The sequence below is a fragment of the Patagioenas fasciata genome, chromosome 5 (assembly GCF_037038585.1).
Source record: "Patagioenas fasciata isolate bPatFas1 chromosome 5, bPatFas1.hap1, whole genome shotgun sequence".
Taxonomy (NCBI): Eukaryota; Metazoa; Chordata; class Aves; order Columbiformes; family Columbidae; genus Patagioenas; species Patagioenas fasciata.
The window spans coordinates 64,203,791-64,225,977 of record NC_092524.1 but is presented as its reverse complement, the minus strand read 5'-3'; the positions used below and the strand labels follow the sequence as shown (position 1 = coordinate 64,225,977).

Genomic DNA, 22,187 nt, shown 5'->3' with positions numbered 1-22,187 from the left:
CTAGGATCCTTTTTGGAAACCACAAGGAGACAGGGCACGGTGGTGCTGGGCACAACCGCCTGCAAAGATTCCTAACACAAGTCTGTCCCAGGAAATTCCCCTAATGTGAGGGCATGTTCAGGTGACCTGCACAGGAAACGGGCAGAGAAGCAGAAAATCTAGAGAACAGACACATCCATATGGTGGGGAACCAAAAAGAGGTCATTTGGAGGTCTCTCCTGCGCACCTGCAGAAACAGCTGGACTTCAGAGCTGTTCGTGCTTCTCTTTTTAATTACAGGATTGGCTAAAATGCTTTGAAGCAGGCAGAACTGGAGAAATATAGACATTTCCTACTGTTTAAGTGCACATACAGGAAGATTTAGCCTAAAAAGGGAAAGTGCAAATAAAGCTTGAAGCATGCAAGTTTGTTCCAAGAAGGTGAGGTATCAGGGATGCTCTCTTCAATGTCATGACAGGTTTATGTGAGTTGCAGTGAAATGGGATGGTCAGGCACAGCTGGCACTTTCCTGAGGCGCACCATTACCTTCCCTCAGCCACGACATGCAGAGACGAGCTCCAGCTTCACCCCAGCAAGGTGCTCCATGCCAGCACCAAAGCCCACCCGGGGGGAATGTGGCCTCAGGTACTGGGCTCCAGGCAGTTGAACCAGGGGGAAAGCTCCTCAAGAGCTCAGGAGCTGTATCCCATACTGGGTGAGGAAAGCCAAACCGAAGAAAACATCTCCATCAAGATTGCTCTTGCCTTGTGTTTGACATGGCCACCATAGCAGCTGACTACTAGGCTTGGTCTGCTCAGTATAGAGGAACAAGGTTTTCTGAAGTACATTTCATCTGACAGTTTTGGCTTTCTACCTTGGGAAGATGCCATGTGCCAGTGGAGGAGGCTGCTCATCTACACTGACAGCAGCAGGAATTTCAACCACCAGCCTGGGAGAGATGTCCACACTGCACAAGCCCAGCATGAGACCACACAATAGTACAGGGCTTGGTTGGTATATGCTATAACGTTAATAACCCAGAAGTACTACCCAAATATGTGGCAGGACAGAAAATGTGAGTGGGGTGACGCACGGTTGAGACAAACTGAAGAAAATCATCCCTGGTTCTGGCAACCTCCTGTAAACCCAATGACACCAAGAGGAAGGGACTTAGGTCCTATATCTCTTTAAGTTACACAATTCCCTGGTTTTCAGATTAATCCCTGGGTTATATACCAAATTCATCAGTCTCACTAGAGCTCACACGTGTTGGTTTACACACCGCAGAGGCACTGCTGTGAGCATCCATCCGCTCATGGCAACCAGGGCCTGGGTTCTCACTTGTGGAGACATGGGGGTGTTTCCTGAGAGATGTGGGGGAACCTCATTCAGGATTTTTTTTCACTTAACCCAGTCAGTTTTCCCTTCAGGGAAACAATCCTCAATACTAAATATATTTTGGAAAGAAGGAGTCAGACTAGAGACAGCAGGGAACAACTATTCTTGGCAATCTGAACACTCGTCCTGAAAAAAAGAGCTCTCTTCTTCAGCTGTGGCAAACAAAATACCCATTTCTTCTCCAAATCTTACCCCAAATTTTCCCATATGGCAAAATGAAATATTATGTTAGTCTGTTATGTACTTTAAATATGTTTTATCACTCCCAACACCATAAACAAATATATACATACTGTTTTTCTTGTAGAGGAGAATTTCAAAGCAGTTTGACTCATAGTTGTCGAAAGTCTGTCTGACTTTTTCAATGGTCTTCTTGTCTGTCAGTTCACCATACATAAAACTGAAAAAGAAAAAATGTTTCTCTTTTTCTAGACAAGCAACAACTTTGCTACAGTCACCTTAAACAGCATAAGCATTGGAGATATTATTATCTGTCATTTACCAAAGTTTAATTATCATTTATACTTCATTTAAATATTTAGAGTATCAGAAGAAACCTACAATGGTGAGTAACCATGACCACCTTTTTACTGCAAATGACAGCAAATAAATCTACTGCAATGTTTCATTAAGTGCTTTTCTGAGCATATCTTTAAAGATATACAGTTAGAAAAAGAGCTGACAGCCTATAAAACCATTATTGCCACAGCTGCACGGCATGAGAATATTGCTATCAAAACAGAGAGAACTGAAGAAAACCTCTAAAACCTCCCAAATTCTGTTCAATCCTCTTGTGGAGGAGGAAGGGAAACTACTACAGGTAAAGGCTGTTGACTGAATCAATGGCTACGAATCTAATCTTGTCAAGATGCATCTGGAACAATAAGATAATTGGAATCATTTTACTAAATACCTATTACAAAATGAGGGAGAATTTAACCAATAAGAAGTGATGACTGCAATTCTCTGAAAATTCAGCACAGAAAGCAATTGCACGAGTTTTCTCAGTGTAGCTACATCTGCATTACTACCAGACAATGACATTCACACCTTCATTTTCCTTACTGTATACTGGATTTCTTTAATATTTCAGTGATAATAAAGAAAACATTAAAATGCTTTTGGAGACTAATCCCTCTCCAGACTCACTATACGAAAATGGATTTTTAACTCTGCTTTTCTTGACACTTGACCATCCCATCTTTGCGTTTTTTCCAGGTTAGACTTCCAGCTGGTGTAAGCAAACCGAACCCGCTGACCTTACTTTTGAAAGCCTTTGTAAGGAAACAGTCAGGCTTTCATTGTCATTCTTGCCTGGATTAAAAATAAGCGAAGACCACTCTGTGCAAATTCCCAATTACAGAACTGAAGGCAAATAAAACGAGGGATAAACGCTTTCAGACATTTGGATTAATATACTTTTAATTGATCTGACTCTTTTTTTTTTTTTTTCCATTTTCTTCGTTCACAAACAGTTTGAGCTCCAGCTGAAACCTACAATGGACAACCCTAAGAATATGAAAGAGAAAACAAAAGCTATCAGTGCCTCTGTGGTTTCAATGCAGCTTCTCTTTTATTGATCACAGACCTCCAAAGATTCAATAAACATTTATTTTATGTTACTGTTCTGAAAGAAACAATAAAATAGTACAGTGGTAAGTGACTTGGCAAGCATTAAAATACTCAATGAAGGCCAGACTGTGAATCTTCTGTTTACACAGTCAACCAAGGGGCATAATGGGGCTGCCCAGCATGGGTGATGGAGGCAAATGTGGAGCACCAGAGCAACTACAACACGTTGAGGGTCTTGAAGTTGTTCAGCCTGGAGAAGAGAAGTCTCCAGTGTTTAAAAGGGGCCCATAAGAAAGACGGAGACAGACTTTTTATCAGGGACTGTTGCAATAGGACAAGGGGCAATCATTTTGAACTAAAGGAGGGGAGATTCAGGCTGGACATGAAGAAATTTTTTACACTGAGTGTGGTGAAACACTGGCTAGGGCTGCCCAGAGAGGTGGTGGATGCCCCATCCCTGGAGACATCCCAGGCCAGGCTGGACGGGGCCCTGAGCAACCTGATCTGGGTGAAGATGTCCCTGCTCATGGTAGGGGTGGCACTGGATGAGCTGTGAAGGTCCCTTCCAACCCAAACTGTTCTGTGATTCCCTATGTCACTACAGGTGCTTCTTCATCGGTAACACATGGAAAGCCATTGATAAATGACATCCCATAACTAGTACCTTTGGGATGGCAACATAATGGAAACACCACAAGGGCAACTACTCTGAGGAGATGGTTCTACCAGGGTATAAGGCCTCATTAAGGTACCACTTATCATTAGCATACATGTACATCTTTAGGAAATGCAAAACACAGCCTACTCCTCATTTTCAAACGACCTGTCTTTCCTAACTTCAGCTGATAACCTATTATACATTTATATGTGAGATGACAACAAAAGGCTTTGTATTCTTTTTTTCTAAACTCTGCCTTTTTTAAGGCACTGATGAGGTAAAGCAGATTGCTCTCCTGCCTGCAAGACAAATTAAGAGCTGGTAGTTTTCACACAGTCTCTTGTGAAATTGAATTCTCTTTTTTTGTTTGTTTTTGTTGTTTTTTTTCTTGAGATTAAAAACCATATTTCTCTTAGTTCTGAAGGAAAAAAAATAACAAGAATTTGTTGAAGTGCTTGACTTCACGTGGCTTATGATACAGGAAGTCATCATAAGTTAGTGTTAAAATGACAAATAGTACTTGGCGTTCTGAGTGGTGGACGATACCAGTTAGCGCTGCTGAATACAATCAATCAACTTTATGTTTTAAATTAAAGGCAGCTTATTATTGCAGTAAACCTGTAATACTCAAATCTTACATTATTTTCACATAAAAAAGACGGTGGAATAATAAAAACATTTTTCAGAAGGCAATTTTTAACAGCACTGAAGAAACCTCAAAGCCACTCACTATGGAAGTTACATAAGATCTTTGCTTATCACAGGTTTAATTTAATTTAGTCTGTCCTATTTTGTACACATGGAGTGACTGCTACTTCTTCAGTCAATCACTCTGTCTTTTTCTGCCTCATGTTTTTTGTTATTTAGTGCTTGTCGAGTGCCTTCAGTGCAAACTGTACGAGACATAAATACCAAAACCACCCTGCTACTGGGAATCTTACCACCTAGAAAACAGACTTATCAAAGAGAAACAAGACTTACTGAAATACTCAGAGGAAGGCTCAATCTTAGATAATTTCCCCATCTCTGAAACAAACCATTTATCACTTAAGATGCCTGGGCCCCCACCTCCCTTTGAGAGCATCCCTTGGCACAGAGAAGCCCCATCTGAAGCTTTGTATCATGCTCTTCTGTCCTTTGCCAGGATCAAGAGCAGCAGCATCAGAACAGCTCCAGGTCTGCAGTGTGTGCCAGGGTGGTATTTAACAGCTGTTTGTGAGGAATTATCCAGGACAAAGGACAGGTGAAGCACAGAAGGTACACGATTCTGCATCCAATTTACAGCTGTCATCCAAAGGCGTTGGATGAAAAGGCATCAATTACAACAAACATCTACCCAGGAGGAACAGCAAATACAGATACACATCAATAGCTCCAAAACTGTGCAAGTTAAAGACTGGGTACCATTTCTAAGGAGAAACTGTACAGCTCAGCAAGGTTTCCTCATGTGCTTTTGGCAGTGCAACGGGGCCTTTCACGTACACAAAAATCAGGTCACTGAGGTGACATCCCAGTATCAATCAAACTTTTTTCAAGTCCGCCACACTGCAAAATCCCATTTCTTTGAACACGGTGGAAATTTTGCCATTAGCTTCACTGGAGCCAGGATTTCACTTGCAGACTCTTTAATCCCACTTATAATGGCAATAAATCAAAGCACGGGAGAGCAGAGGTGTTGACTGGAGGGCTGCAAGTGTTTTGGTGGAAATGCTACCTGTAAACAACCACGTCAACAAGTAGATCCAATTCCATCCCCTGTACAGCTGGAAGGCAACACACAAATAAGTTCTAAGAGCAGGTTTCCTCTTTGAAAACAAAACCAGCAAACATTAACTCCCAGCCCAGTGCAGGCTCTCAGGTGCCAGCAAAGGTAAGCAAAGCAAGGCCTGGAGAAAATACCAAGTTTAAAATGCCAGGATAGGTTTATTGACCAGCCACTCAAAGGGTGCCTGCTCTTCCAAAGGCTGCCTGCTCTTCCAAAGGCTTGATGAGAATACAGGGCTTAACCTATAAGCAGCAATATTAGAAATCATTGATATGACCTGCAACATTAAATTGGGTTTTAATGTTTTACAACTGTTTATTCTTTCAATGTATTCATGAACATATACATTGTCATGACTGTGGGCAACTGGTCATGAAATAAGTGGTTTTCCTGCATGCTGGCTCATCTCTCAGTACACCTCCAGGCAGGGGGGTTTTTGCGTGGTTAACTGAAGGTTAGAGGTGTCGCAACTGCAGATGCCCAGTGCCTCCTGGGCTGGCAGCTCATTTTCACTTGGCACTGCAATGCTTCACCAGCACACAAGTTCTTCCACCTGAAAATCCCATGCATTTTAGCACTCACTTATACCAATTATCCTATATATCTGTCCCAGCTACACCTGCAATGCTGGGTGCCATATGCTCCCAGAAAGAACACATATCGACTCCCATCACACAATATTCACATAGCCTGACACTGTGCCTTTCATACAGTGCCCAAGAAACCAGGGAGACTGGCACTTGCACTGAGATATTTCTAAGTGATTTTCCTGCCAATGGGCACATTGTTGCTGATTAAAAAGATGGGTGAAGTGCAAAATCAAATTGATTACCAGCTTGTCACAGGAATAACTAATTGCCTGAGCTGGAAAAAAACAAATCACTCGCACCTGCAGTGCCTTCAGTTTATCCACCCTTCCCTGTGATAAGCATCAGCCACGACCACCTGACACTGAATATGATGATGACATATGAGCATCCCCAATGCTCATATCAGTGGGGTATGGGGTGGGACAGACAGACAGAAAGAGGATATAGTGAATACTTGCTGGGCCACTCATGGGTAAAAGCTGATTTGAAGTCACCACACCTTACAGGCAGGGGCAAACTAATCAAATATTGCAAAATTTATAAATTGTCCTTTATCACACTCATGATCAGTAACAACAATATCTTAAATTACAGGCTAGATTTACATTGTTTATATCAGTGTATTTTTCTTTGGCTGGGTTTTTTACACTAGAAAGCTGTAAAAGCAGACCACTCCTAAACCTGCAGCAGAGGTGTGGCACCACAGCACTCTTACCCCAGAGCACTTGCCTTAAAGAAAACACATATAAGGCAATTTTTATGTATAATGTAACATAATCTGGGCATAACACTAAATATAGACTGAAAGCATGACTCAGAAAAGAACATCAGTAATACACCCAGATGTCAAAAATCCTCCAATGACATTCTACTCAATAAGCCCAAGCAGGCACCACTGGCCTTCAAGACTACTTTCCATTCCACACAGCTGCACAGCTCTTCATTAGAGAGCAGCTCCAAAGACATTGCTCTGGAAGGTGACACGCTGCATGTCAGACCATGCCAAAATCCTCTCCAGCTCTCCTTTAATCTGCAAAGACTGGGATGACTCCTAAGAAGCAGCAAACATCACTCTGCATACATAACTCCACCAGTTAAGACCCAGAAATAAAAGAACTAGCTATGTTTTGAGATCCAGAGGCAGATGTATAGAATGAAGATTAAAGAAAAAATCTTTGCTAGCGATTCCATTTTTGACAATAATTCCTCCTTGAATTTGCATCTGTATGATTCAGCTGTAAGATCCATTTGAATGTGGCCAAATCAGGCTTCTTGTAAATGGTAACTAGAGCCCATCTTCACAAAAAGCACTCGAGTGGAATAAATCTTTTGGTCCCCTCAGTATCTGAGGCACGGGGGAATCATTATCAGAGAGGTATTGCTAAACCTCAACTTCCTCCACATTTTCCTACAATCCCATTCTGTATTTATAATTATTTTAACATGCAGAGACTCTAAAAGTGCTGGCTCATAGCAAACTTGTACAGTTCAATAACCAGGATAGCAGATAGCGAAGGGGAAAGCACATATGTATATTGGGGATGGCTGCGATAAGGCTGTTTTGTTTAGCCCCACCGAGTCTATTGACTCTTTTGTTACTTTGTGAATTAATATTTCATTTCAGCAGCACGTGCCTGTCTCTTCTCCATTGCCCGTTAGAAGACATCCAGCTGCACAGAGCAACCCTGGACTCCCAAGGCTTCCTCCCCTTCCTTGCATATGGGAGCAGCAACCACATGTCAGTACCTGTCTCTCAAAAACCATCACCATAGATATGCAGCCCCCTCCTCCCAGTGCCTGGGGTTGGTCAATCCCTGAACACATCAAGTAAAAACCTACAGAAACTTGTATCTCAGCCATTCTTTATTGCCTCTGTTCCTCATTTATTTTGCTCATGCACACATGCATTAGGGTTTCAGTCCTTCCTTAAAGCATCTCCTTTTAAAGGATGCAGCAGGCAAGGTGCAGATGCATGTCTAACCATAAGTAAATCACAGCTGTCTGCTCCTCAAAGACAACCAACAAAAGGAAAAAGCCATAAAGCTGCAATGCTTAGAGTAAATATATCATCAGCTTAATCACTCTCTTGGGAATAAAGACACAGTTTGCACTTTACTGTGCTGCTGTGTGTGTGTGTGTGTCAAAACAGGAACCAACATGGGCTACAGACCAGCCCACTGCAACCTGGCTTGGTAACGGGGGAATTAACAAAAATCTAGTAAAAAACCCCTTTCAAATATATTACCTAAACCCCCACTTTCTTTACTGAATCATTAGCCAGAGCACATTAGTAGTGATATTAGCCAGGATAAATTTCAAAGCGCTTTACCAAGTCCTGGATAAGTTGCTGGTTTCATTCATTTAAAGCCTACCTCAGTACTTCAATTTCTGCAAAACAATGCTTTTCTTACATCAGTCCTTTTTTCCATAACCTCATTGTTCTTTCCAGCAGATGATAATTTTAAAAGTGCATTGAGTGGCAATGAAGAGTCGGCATACCTGCAAGTGCTACTCTTCTGCATGACGTCAGCTCGATGATATCCAGAGAGTTTACAAAAACCGTCATTACTATAAACTACAGGCCAGTCCACAATCTGGGCATTTCCCAACAAGAAACTGGATTCTGAAAAGAGAAAAAGAGAGAAAGGGCTGTTGTCAGTGGTAAATTACATTTAAATCCTCCATGTGTTACACAGCAGATGCAGAGTTATTCATGACGGTAATTTCTATTTTCAAATTTCAGAGGGAACTGAAATCAAAATAGGCAACAGAAAAGAAATCATAATGAAACAAGATAACTCCTGGTAATGTAAGTTGGTTCTTGCACCCTGAAATACTGGTATAAGCACCAATGTTTCAGCAATTTAGAAAGGATTCATTTATTCACAATATCCAGGCAAGGTATCATGTTTGATTTTCATTTCACATGTATCATGAAATCAAACTTAACTTGCAAACTGAGTTTTAAATACTGAACTGTATGCGCGTCCAATGCTGACGACAACCCTCTTGCTTAAGACAAGTACAATTTTTCCTCCTGGCAGGTCCCAGTCTGATTTGCAGGACACACCCAGCACCCCTGGCACAAGGGACAAAGAACACCAGGAGCCACTGGGGACAGGTGAGATGTGCCCACCAGATCCCATAGGACCACCAGCCACAGCACGCCTGGGAGCACAGATACTAAGTGACCCACAGGGAAATTGAGCACGATCAAGGCACTGATGAGTGCCAAAGGCAGTTACACGTTGAAATAACACAAAACATGTATTGAATTTCAGTGGTAGCCTATTAAAAATGCAAATAGGTGGCTTGGGCTCATCCTAGTAACAAGCATCCATTGCCGTAAATACAAAATATGCCAGGCAGAATTTCTAGGAGGCTGAACTCAGGTCTAAATATCACTTCAGTCATCTGTTGTTTCAGTCAGTGCCTACAGTTTATATGCACGGACTGGCACCAACACATTATTACTTAGTCCTAAAATAGTTTTATTCACTAGCTTGGAAAGATTATTCCATTCCTGCTTTTAGCAAGGCATTTCCAAAGAAGGAAATATCAATTTTTTTAAAACACAATGTTGTAGGATTTTTTTGTTCATCAATGCCTTAAACATTTCTAAATTTGTTTCAGAACTAACATTCTCACTTAGTAGAGGTTCTCAAATTCTAGTCTGTGGTGATCTTCATAGTTTTCTTAATTTTACCGTTAGTTTTCCATTTCATTTTGACAGCAGCTATGAAACTAACTGGTCCCAGTCATTAATGCTAAAACGCTATTAAAATATAACTATTAACAATCACTGCTGTATAGAAATTATAGAAAACATTCCTTCCAGCAGTTCTTGTGGGGAAAAAAATTAAGGAGATTTTTTTCAGATTTTCCTCATAATAACCAAAGAATGGTTATGCCAGTTACTTACAGACATATACTCAGGTGCACACATTCATTTTCACATAAAAGTTACGCTGGGTTTGCATGAGCTACACACGCCATTCTCAGGGTATTTATAACTGGATTATTCATTATGCAAACATTATTCTGTTGAAGAAGGAAAGTGTACTGAAAAAAAAAAATACTATGTCTTTCTTTTTCCTTTATAAGCATGCATTTGGTAAAAAATAATCTGGAGATTATTGGATTTTCTATAGAAAAGCAGATTAAAAAATATTTAAAAGCCAAGCAATGTGAGAAATAGAAGCTTAGATTTTGTGGAATCTAACACTTTTAAGCTCAAAGAATTTATTCGAATCCATAACAAATATTCTTAAGCCTAAATACCAACTTTAAAAATTTGCTTTCCTACCCAAAGGGAGATAGATACCCTCGCTACAAGCAGCACGGGATACGGAGCAAAGCCTGAGCATTACATAAAATCTCCCTGGCTTTCTACAGCCCTTTCCGCAGCAGGGCCTCAGCCCAGCTCCCCTCAGCACCGTGCAGATACTAACGCAGAGACATCCTCACCTCATGGAAATCAAGGGGTTCACTGGAGCTCATCCTATCGGGTTAATGTCCCCCCAACACCTTGTATCTTCTCCAATTAGGAAAAGGGGAGACAACACCCTAAACCTGCCAGGCTCCCTTCGTGGCCACCACTCTCCTACAATTGCACCCCAGCAGCTGGAGAGAATGGGAGCACAAGCAACTTTTAATTTCCCACAAGGAAACAACCAATATTACAAGTCCACTGGTTAGATTTGGAAGGAGATTTCTTTATGGGATTACCTTTTGCCAAAGTTTTGCTTGCATATATAGATACAGTGGGCACAACCCAGGTGGTGAGACAGTGCAACATCAAACACACTTGTGGATGCTGTGCACATCTGGGTTCTAGCCAGAGGACCACAGTCCAAAAGCAGCTAATTCTGCTTTGAAGCCTTCCCGTCTGACAGACATAATCTTGATTGTTTCAGGACACAGTACACAACAGAAGATATTAATACATGTTGCAGCCAGCAGCCAACATACAGCATTTAATTGTTGTTTTCTATGGATTTTAAACTTATTCACATCTGAGAGTCTCAAAATACTTGATGAGGCATTCACTAAACTGATCAAATCCACCAGAAACTTGGGATGGAACAAAACATAAAGTCAAAATATTGATAGTTTAAAAAAAATCCCATAAAACTAGAAAAAAATGGACAGTAGAAGTATCTTGGTAGATACTAATATCTGTAAGGTTAGATAAGACACCTAGTAGATGTACTAGGAACTTGAACAGATATTAGAATATGTTTTCTTCTGTCCCCATGAATTTTCCTTTACTAAACTGACTTCTTTTTTATCCTTGCCTCCTAAGCAAACACAGCTTATGCATCCATGCTCAGCATGTGAATATGTATGTGCATGTCCTATTCCAACGTGAGAAAAATCTTGAATCAATGTTTGCATCTTGTTAAAGACCAACAAATCTAACTGTGGGCACAAAGCCATAGGAACCCATGTTTCAGTGAGCAGCTTGATAAAATTTAAGGAAGTACAGGTCAGCATCTGATCCTGGGGTTTTATTGTGTACCCAGGTTCCAGCAGTCACAGGAGCCCACGCCTACCCTACATTTTATCAGGAGTCACATTATTTTCTCCAAACAATACGTATATTAATTCTTCTCTATTTCTACAGTTTATACAGATCAAAACTTTAGGCAGATTTAACTTTAGTTAGTCACTTCATACCCTGCTGTAAACCTCCAAACGGTGTACTGAATGGCTGCACACTTGGAAAGAACCTCTCTTTTTTTGGCCATAATTTGTTAAACTTGCAGAGCACAAAGGGACACAAGGGAATTTTTGCTTTGAGTCCTCTGCTATGACTCCTTGCATATTCTCTTAGCATGCCACTGTTTCGGAGCCAAACCTTGATCAGCAACACAGACTCCTTAGTAAAAAATACAATCTTAGGGTTTTTAGGAGTTTTGTGTAGTTGGAGAAGGGGCTGCTTTACATCGCATCATCACCACTAACCATCCATGAAAGTCCATTTCAATAGTTACCTCCCCTGCAGTTGGGTCCTAACAGCCCATCCTGGACTAAGTCCATCTGCATACCCGACTTCCATATTTCTACAACTCAGTTACATGTTTTCCTTAGTAAGAAAGTTAAATCACAGTTGTCTCTTGAGTTAAGATTTCCATCAGTCTGATCATGGCAAATTCTACTCTGTTCCATTTCCAGATGGCTGCTTGAAGCAGGTATAAGAGACAAGGGTTGGAAAAACCTCATTTCTTCTCCATCTCCAGTTGCCATAGGGCAGCCTAACACCAAAAACGAGCCTGTACCCTTCCCAACACAATTGGCTACGTGTTCCTCCCGGCCTCCTTTGCCAGCAGCTCCAAAGCAAAGACCCTCACCCAAGGATACCTTGATGTCCCTCTGTGCCCTGCTGTAGTGACTCTGTGGTGAAGCCCCATAGCAACCTCTTAGCACAAGCCAGGTCTTCATTCAAGCAGATCAGGTATAGTAAAAGATCTGCCTAGAGGCTGCCAACTGACTTGCTCCTTACTGAGATACATCCATACTCATCACATACAACAGGGAGGGACCCAGACCACATCTATTCACCTGGTGGCAGCCCAGGAACATATCCCACCGGCATTACTCCAGACAAGCACTGGGTGCACCTCCATAATCAAACCCCAGGTTCGCCCCTGGTCCTTCTGTTCCCCGTATGGCCCACACTGCACATCAGTTTGTTCATATCAAAGATCTTTTTTGGAGTGAGCCAGAGGACTTTTAGATAATCAGTCTTTTCCAAAGCATGGGCATGAATGCTGCAATGCCACACACCACATAGGGTGTCCCAGGACAGACGCCTTCTGCAAGACAGGCCCAGACTCCCTGACTCTGGATTCAATACACAAGAGCTATATTCTGCAAGAGATTTTGTAAAAGAATACAATCTATTGGAGGTATTCTCAAGGAAAAGTATTTCTTAAAAGAATTTAACTACTAATAACTAACTGGACAACGCTGAACTCAGCCACTACATCTACACCAGAACACCTGAATTTACTCAGTTTTAAGTATACCACGACTTCACTGAAAGAAGAGTGTCACAACAGGGATTGCCAAGGATAGCCGAAGTAATGCATAAATACAGCTCGCATTCTGTAGTGAGACAATGGTAACTGAAACTTGTGCAATATCTGTGCTGTGGGCCAGAATGGAAAGTCTCTCTCCACGTACAGCAGCAGCCAATCTCAAAAGTATTTTACTATGGACACTGGGAACTTTTCCCCTGGTCTACTAGACACTGGCCAAGGCTGAATGCAGGACAGTAAATCTGACAGATCAATCATCTGATCCAGTATATGAAACTGTGCAACTGGGATCCAGATTACCATGTGGTGATATCTCATACTCTGAAAACATTAACATGCAGCTAACTTCAGATCTTGCATGATGATTAAACCGAAATGTCTGGTAATGCATTCATCCTTGCCTGGGTTTCTCCAATGCACTGAAAAATGTGTTTCCACTTTTCATTTCCTTAGAGATAAAAGTCAATTTAAAAGTCAATTTTTATTATTTCTAAGCTTGTCTTGATGTCATTGCCTCCACCAATCATATTCTCCACCCATCCCTCTTTCTGATATATTGCAGAGAGCCCAAATCACAAATCGATAGATTATATAAGTTCTTTGAGTAGACACATCTAAACACCAGTCTCTGCCTATAGGAGAGCAGGGAAGCAGGGCTCAGCCAGCACTCACCTTTCTCAGAGTTGCTAAATTCCTCTTAGAAGGTCAGCAGGCTTTCTATTAGCTAATATAACTCTCCTATTTACAAGGTTTAATGCTGATGGTAAGGAATTGGGGTATTAGAGACATACAGTTAGCAAAATTTCAGGTTGGAAAACACAGTTGAGGAAAACAATTCTTAAAGGCACTATATTTGCTGTTGCTGCACTTGTATTTTGTAAAAAGGCGCTTTTGTATAAAGGTAGGCTATGCTGTAGAGCAGCAAGCCTTTAATCTTTATCTTGTAGTAGCTAATACTCAACACAGCGTTGAGCCTTGTTTTGTTTTAGTCTTGTTAAAAAAAAAAAAGACAGTTTGCAAGCAAGCTTTTTAACCAACAAAATGCCCAAAGCAGTGTAAAATTCATGTTATGTAATCACGGGAGAGCAAGAACAGCTAAATCATTCCAGGAGATATGCTTAGCCAAGTGAGAAACGTTGTCGCTAACCATCTTTTCTGAAGAACGCTTGGGTACCACTTATAACTAAAATCGTTTAAATCACCATTTTTGAATTCTATCTCTACACAAGAAAATAGGAAACTAATGTTTTTAGAGAAGTCACCATTGAAAAGATGGGCGTTTTTTTTTTTTTTAAATGAAGCAGCAGCAGAACACAAGTAATAATAATAATAATAATAATAATAATAATAATAATAATAAAAAGAAGTAGTTTTTCAATCTAGGAATAAACTCCTAGCTCAAGCAACTTTACACAGAGCTGTCCTTTAGAATTACCACCTTCCCACCGCAGAGCAAGTGCAGCCCAGATCTGACAGGCTCTGTGGAATGGAATTTGCCTTTTTTGCTAATGCTGTCTTATAAAAGCCCCAAACCACTTAAACTGCTGTCAGCTGACTCTTCTTATAACTACACAGGTCAGCATATTGCTGCAGCCTTGTTTAGATCATCTTGGAAAACTCATGCGTGCGTTGGAGAGGTGGGGGTCCTAAAATTATTTTAATTTTTTCTTTTCTTTTAGCTCCCCTGAGCAAGCCTTGGCCCCAATAAAATGTATTTCTATTGGTGTTATTTAAAGTGACTCCAACCACATGCTCAAGACATATTGAATCCCCACAAGATAAAAGTGAAAATCCTAAACCCTTTTGGAGGGTGCTGCCCTCTGAAATCAGCCCGAACAGGCACCCCCAGCCCTGGGATCCGCTGCAGATAAACCACTGGGCTTGAAGCAGAAACCTCCACCAGCACTTTGTACTCCTCGCTATAAAACAACATCGCTGTTTTCTAACAAAGCTATTATTTCCCCTGTGTCTTTAAAGCATGCAAAACATCAGTGCCATCCAATTTATCGAGCACAGTAAGTGTGGCTTGCCTGAAAAAAAAAACCCTCTCAAAGGACTAACTCTTTACATCACCCTTCTGTACCAGTGTTGTTTTTATTTAATACTCATATTGTGGAAACACAAAAAGCGATAAACCCAAAGCAAGATGCTACCATATCAACTATGCTAAAATGATCTATTTCTTGCCCCAAATGAGTGCACCTCAAATAAAACAAAAGATAAATAATCCAGCATTGGCTGAAATATTAAATCCACGTCTAAGTCACTTAGCTGGGAACACAACAGCTTTCAGCAATTTAGCAAGCGAGGTCAAGAAGAAAGATTAGAGTCTACCTGGAATTTACCTCCTGTAAACTTTAAGAATTAACTTTAATCATTCTGAATATGAAAGGCCACAAACAGCGCAGTTCCCTGCCTTTATTGTGGCACAACATCACTGACCCCAGGAAGAGTCTGGAGTCAATAATGACAAGACAGTGTCCCTATGAGTTGCCTGCAAAATGACATTTCATACAATTGTGATCACATGTTCCTCCCAACACATTCATTTACCCAAGAGTTAAAGTAATCCTCACCTATCCTGGTTATCTTATCAATGCCACTGCTGAATCTGTTCTCTATTAAAATTATGCAGAACACAACATAGATGTAGCGAGACTAAATTTAAACTGGAGCACACTGTAGGTCTCAAGAAAGCCACACGAGCATCCTCGAGGAGCAACCGAAAAACAGATTTCTAGCTTTATACAACCAAGAGCACTTGCTCGACATTCCCAGATGAGAAAATTGAGGTAACGGTAGTTGTTCAGACACGGAGGCTTCTCTCGCGAAAACTCAGCCCAAAGCTCATCCTGGCTGCAGTTTCACAGAGCCCGGCTGTATCTCAAAAAATCTCTTTTGGCAGAGAATTGTCTGCCTCTCTCATGTTCCACTCTGTGCAAGTGGCTGAAGCAAAACTATCAACAGGGGTACTCCAGCCTGGTACCGAGGGGCTGCTCCAGGCAAGACTCCCAAGGCGGGATTCACACATGGGTGCAGGATCGGGCCCCGGCTATCGGGGTTGCCCAGGGCTTGGCATTTAAAATAGCCGGTCACCGACTGTGCTAAACAAGCATCAGACTTGCTCATTAACAAGCATCAAAGGGGTCATTAGAGTGCTAACTCCAAAGTCGTCTTCTATTACTTAATTTATCAAACCAGAAAACACTATTTTTTAGTGAACGATTTCCAGAAGAATAACTTAAAAATCTTAGTTAGCCACCAAACATTACCCTGCTAAGCAGGCTAATTAAATGTATTTCCGCAGCTCACTTAACTTCCTGATGTTATTCTTTGGCTGCGTACTCCTTCTAACAGCAATAAAAAAACTGGATGTCTACTCAAAAAAAAAAAAAAAAGAAAAAGAAAAAGAAAAAAAAAGGAAAAAAATCAATAATTTCATTTTTCTCTCTCAGAGGTAAACATTAGCCTGGGAACGCAACAACTCTTGCAGTGACCTCTTGTGGCAATTGCTCAGCAGTGCTCAAGCCTCCCCCAGAAGAGAACGACTCTCCCATCGCCCCATCCCAGTGCCAGCAACACACACGGAAATATTAGAAAGAGAAGACCTACAGTTTACAAAGCAGCTGATCAGACCTCCAGGAAATCCTTTAGCTAATGATATAGCATTGTTTGGGCTTCTGAATTAACACAGTGGTATAGAGCTGTGATAATATTTTTCTTTTTTAAAAAAATAAACACATATTAAATAAAAACATTTAGATTATATAAATCTCCCTCGATTTCAGCAGCAGTCAGATATGCTTAACCTTTCTGCACTCTGCAAGCCAACTTGAAAAGTAAGGAAAGCAGGTCACTTGCAATTGAAAACTTCTCACAAATGTCATCTAGTAATGCTGCTTAGCGTAAAAATCCACTTTCCATTGACGTACTTATCAGCAGGCCCCCTGCAGTCATAGAAATTGCAAAAGGAACCCTCTGCCTTCAAATGCCCAAGAAAGCCCTAATGACATAAGCTCCTTGGTCATCCCTTCAGCAACTTCTCTGCAGTCAACTGAACTGGAGGATGGAAACTTTCACCCACAGTTCATTGTGTCTTTATGTAGAGATTTAGGGAACTGCTGAAGGATGTGTTATATTCAGAGGAACCCCAATGACAGACATACTGTAAACTTGAGGTAACTTGCATTAAAGAACTTTCTCTTTGCAGCATGTGTGACTTAATTTAGATCAGATGAAAATGCAGCTTGTTTTAATTGAGGGGAGAGAAACCACAACGTGCCATGTCCTGTGAGACCAACAATGTTTTGTCACCCTGCAAGACATCAGGTACGCTACATGGGTTGGTAAGAAGGACAGGAGAGGCAACAGACACTTATTTTATCTATTATACTAGTGTAATAAAAATCAAAATGCTGTCTTAGCACTATAGATGTGACACTTGTTTTCCTCCCGCTTCCTGGGTAACCTGCCTTGGCAACACAGTCACCTGTAAGCGGGGCTGATACTTTTGCCCATTAAAGTCACAAGGCCCCAGCAGGGCGCAAAGCTCCATCTGAAGGAACCACTTCGTAGAAACATAGCAAAAAGCTGAAAAAGGCCAGGAATTAAATGCTAGCTTTATTATAACTCATAGTAAAATTTGTAAGCCTTACAAAGCCAGGATTTCAGTTTAAGTGTCAAAATACATTTGCAAAAACCTGAAAGACCCATTTTGCTGAGAAAGCTTCTAAGAGTTATTGCAACAGAAACAACGGCCAATAATGAGGACTCATATGGATAAGACTATATAGTCTTTCACTAAATTAAGCCCCGCTTCCAGACTGTTAGCACTCCTTATTGCATAGTATCACAAAGTCCCAGCGTTAACCTTTTCCCAGACTCCGTGGTGCTGAGCGAGGTCAGTATCAGCAGGAGTGCTGAATGCACTGAAGAAGCAACCAATAATATTAGTAATAATGGGCACAGACTGCTGAGAGCACCTTAGGAGAGAACACTGCCCTAAGGAAGACCCTTATTAAAAGTCCAAAATACTAATGGCAGTAAAAGGCAGTCACCTTAATGTGATTTAACCCAGTGCTCTCACAAAACACTTATTCTTTCAGCTCAGCAAAACACCTGGTGTTCTTAAGATCCAGGGCACAGCCAAGGCTGTAGTGAGGTCGTATCAATCTTTGTGAGCCTCAGATAAGACCTTTACTCGATGTGTGTTCGCTGTGCTTTAAAAGAAACTAAAAAAAAAATGCAGAAAGTGCACTGAGATAACTCTGGACGCAAACCTGTGTGTCCTGCGGGCTTGCCCCTCTTTACCAATCGCAGCAGTTGGTCTAACAACAGACCCTGCTTTTCCTCACAGACTTTGTCCCTCCTTGAGTGGAGCTCACCTGTGGTGTGGGCAAAGAACCCACAAAGCAGCTCAGAGGTCACCCTCCACCACCAAATGCTTAAGGAACCACTTACAACCTGTCCCTGTCCAAAAAAGCGATGTATGTCACTGCTCTAAACACTTCACATCTCCAAGGTGTAAAGTGGCCTCCAAAAGAGAGGTTCCCCAGACACAGGGACACTGTGGGACCCCCTCATCGCTTTAGCAGTCATTCCCACCCTTCCCACATGTGTTGGCTGGGAAGTGAATGCCCAGCATGGCAGCCCAGAAATCCCACCCTCCACATGGAGAACAGAAGAGCCACGGCCACCCCGTTCTGTTCTGCAGGGCTACTTGATGTTTTGCTCATAACTGACTCACCCTGGGTGCTTCCCTCACAATTTTAACCTCATTTGTAGCCAAAGCTGGGGTGAAAAGGTAAAGTTCACAACATTCCTAAATAAAAATGCATAAATAATGCTGACAATTGAATGTATGATTGCTTTTAACACTAGGCTGGCCACCAAACTAAATGTGCGCACGATGTTCCCACTGTGTCACTTCTGACTTCCCACATTTTAATATGACTGCTATTTTGTCTATAAATTTTGTTATTCAGATTCATTTCTGGCAATTCTGTGTAATTTCTCTCTACCCACATTTCATTTTGAAAGCATGGCTTCCATTTCACCTGAAAAAGAGCCTATCTTCCAAAATATCCATCTACTTTTTTCCGGTCGTATCTGTTGCCTAAGAAAAGACATTACCTCTATCTCCAAACCTTCTCCTGGTTGGTGAGTAAAGATTTATGGTCAAGAAGTGCAACAGGATTGCGTAAGTATGAGAAATATGAAAAGAGAGTGTTCTCTAACCAGGAAAAAGGATAGAAGTGTTTTTGGGGGTTTGGTGGTTTTTTGTTATTGAGGATGCTAAAGGTATATTTTAAAAAACAATCATCAGTGTTTCCTTCATCCCATTCCTCAACTTCTCAATGAAAAATCTCTTGGAAACTGGTGAATCAAAGTATATAAACAAAACCCAGCACACAGTCAGCAGACCAAATCCTTGTCTTCTCCTGAGCACTGGCAGGAGATCCTTGAATCAGATTTTCTCCATTGGATACCATTAAGTTCAAATTGAACCGTGCTAAATCCAATGAAAATTACTATTTCTGTAAAGGACAAATAAGTCTATGTCCCAGATGACAAAAATAAGAACGAAATCATGTTTCAGGGCACAACACTGACCACTTACATGAGTTAAAAAGAAAATTCCCAGTGCACTTTTCGCTTTGTTGTCCAAGGGGGCAGATTTGCCTCTGTAGTATCACGCTTAGGCATCACCAGCGGCCGAGACAAAGCAGAACAAATGACCAGGTCAGCATGATTTACGGTCCCAAATTAGACCAGGTTAAAAAACAGAGAGAGATACGTGCTTTTAAAGCATAATGTTTGAAAGCCTCCTGAGCTTTTCCAGTTTTTGATATCTCAAAGCTTTACTGAGCTTTCACCAGGGAGGACACATGATTTAATTAGAGCATCATATAAAACCACAGCAAACCCAAACTGTGTTCCCGGCTCTGCCACTGACTTGCTGCACAACCTTGGGAAAACAACTGTGATGCCCTAAGCCCCCGTTTACACCACAATTTGAAGAACGGGTTGGAAAAGCCTCTGTGTGTCCTCTTCCACAAGGAACTGCGAAGTGTAATTAAATTCCACTCAGCGCTTTGAAATTAACAGAGGGAAAGTGCTATATAAACCTCTATTAATTAAGCTTACATTTAACATTCTGGTAAATAAATACACTATTGCAGGGAAGTAGCTTTTCATGATAGAGCAGCTACAGAGCTTGACAGGGAGTCGGTCGCTGACTGCAGAACTAACACAGGCAACATAAGAGAGAAGAAGCCCCCCCAAAAATGGTTGATGGCTTAATACAAGGCTGGCATTTCAACATACAACATTTTAAAACAAATTCTAGGTCCTCAGCCCACTCCTGCTCCTGTGGAGGTCAATGAATCACCAATTCACTATCTTTCATCAAAATCAAACCAACACACCCCGTTAGAATGAATGCAAGGTAAATCCGGAATTGTGCAATAGAAAGGTGGAAAGGAAAACTTTACAGCACAATTTCACATCACGTTAGTGCCTTAATTAATAATGCACGTGGCAACTTTTCTCAATGCTCTGCTCTGGCCACCTTTCCCACACACGTCCCCAGATGCACACTGGCACAGCAGCGCTTTGGGACAACAGGGTTGCCCTGAACTTGGGCTGTCCATGCAAAATCTTTTAGCAGATGCAAAGTCCGAGGTCTCTCACCAGACTTCATTTATGCAAACACTCGTATGTTTCAGTAGTTAAATGACAGTGCACAGACTACATGAGAAAGGAATGTAACTAGCACAAGACTTGCCTAAAGCAGCACCTACATGGATACACCTAGAGAGATGGTCTGCAGCCACGTAGTAACTTTAATGGAGCTGTATACAGTACTCTGGATCAGTGCTTTGCACTGGATGAAAGGGTAAAATTAACTCCAGCAGCAAGGAATAATTTGATAGCCATGCAGTCCTGAACCAGTCCTGTAAATATTCACCTACCAGAGGAGCTGTAGATGAGCAGCTGCAGACAGTTCTTTACATATTTGCTTAGCCACAGGATTACCATCGTCCAAATCACAGTCACTCCCTCATCCTCTTTCCAGATACCTTTGCCACAGACTTTAAAAGTGCCACAGAATTGCAAAGACTTTGAAACCCTGAATGAAAACGGTTGCAAGCCCAATTATTAGAGAACTAAAGAACAAGTAGAAGGGGAAAAAATGACCCAACGAGCGGAGAGGATACTAAAAATGTAAATGTTGACCACAAGTAAAAAGAAAAAAGCTACATATTCATAGTAGCGATAACGATGTATGAAGTGAGGGGGGACGGGGATCGGACCGCGAAAGGGCAGGCGCCAGCGGAGCCCGGTGGGGCACAGCAGACCACGTTCCTTGAAGGCACCACTTTGGCACAGACCCATCAGCGGGGCGGCGGGCACGGCGGAGCCACCGCGGGGATGAGGGAGGGATGGATGGACGGAGGGATGGATGAATGGATGGATGGACGGACGGACGGACGAGACCTCTCACCGCTTGAGCGCCGGACAATGTTCTCCAGGAAGGTGTTCTGCGGTGCCACCAGCCCTCTCTTGCCCCCCGGCATCCTGCAGCGCCGGGCTCGGGGGCCGGGGGTGCGCGGCAGCGGCGACAGCGGCGGCGGCGGCGGCGCGGAGGGGGGGCCGGCGGCGGCTGATGCGCCCAGTGCCCGTGAGTCGCGCAGGGGCGGCCGCGGCCGCTCATGGTAGTGGCGCCCCCGCGGCGGCTGCAGCGCGGACTGGGACCGCGCCGCGCACGGCGCCGCCGAGCGCCGCCGCCCGCTTCCCCTGCGCCTGCGCGCCCGCCCCGCCGCGGAGCCGGGCCGGGACGGGGCGGGGGGGGCGGAGCGGTGCGGAGCCGCGTGGAAGGGAGCGGAGCCCCGCGGGGATGCGCGGCGGCGGCTTCGCGAGTCGCGCTCGGTGCCGTGTCCCGCTGGGCATCGTCCCCTGACTGTCCACGAGTCGAGTGCTCTGGGAAACCCCTTCGAAGTTTTGCCGTGTCCCCCTGAGCGAAACAAGCAATCACACAAAACCCTAAACCCCAGCGTTTTCATCCATACTTTTTTAACTTTTTTTTTTTTTTTAAATTTTGAGACGGCATTCCCATGTTCTCAGCGGCTGGATTAGGGGAAGAGTACGAAGTGCTGTCTGACATAGGGGAAGGTGGCCGC

At 42.5% G+C, this 22,187-nt stretch overlaps 1 protein-coding gene across 1 annotated transcript in view; it reads right to left on the bottom strand.

Moving 5' to 3' along the window:
- Positions 1-21,667, bottom strand: part of KCNH5 (potassium voltage-gated channel subfamily H member 5) — a 169,633-nt gene extending 147,966 nt beyond the window's left edge. The window contains exons 1-3 of the mRNA XM_065839182.2: positions 21,512-21,667; positions 8,462-8,585; positions 1,671-1,777 (exon numbers count right to left, since the gene is read on the bottom strand). Coding sequence (XP_065695254.1) covers positions 1,671-1,777; positions 8,462-8,585; positions 21,512-21,584 — 304 coding nt within the window. The 5' untranslated portion in view covers positions 21,585-21,667. The remainder of the gene's footprint in view (positions 1-1,670; positions 1,778-8,461; positions 8,586-21,511) is intronic.
- Positions 21,668-22,187: the final 520 nt, after the last annotated feature.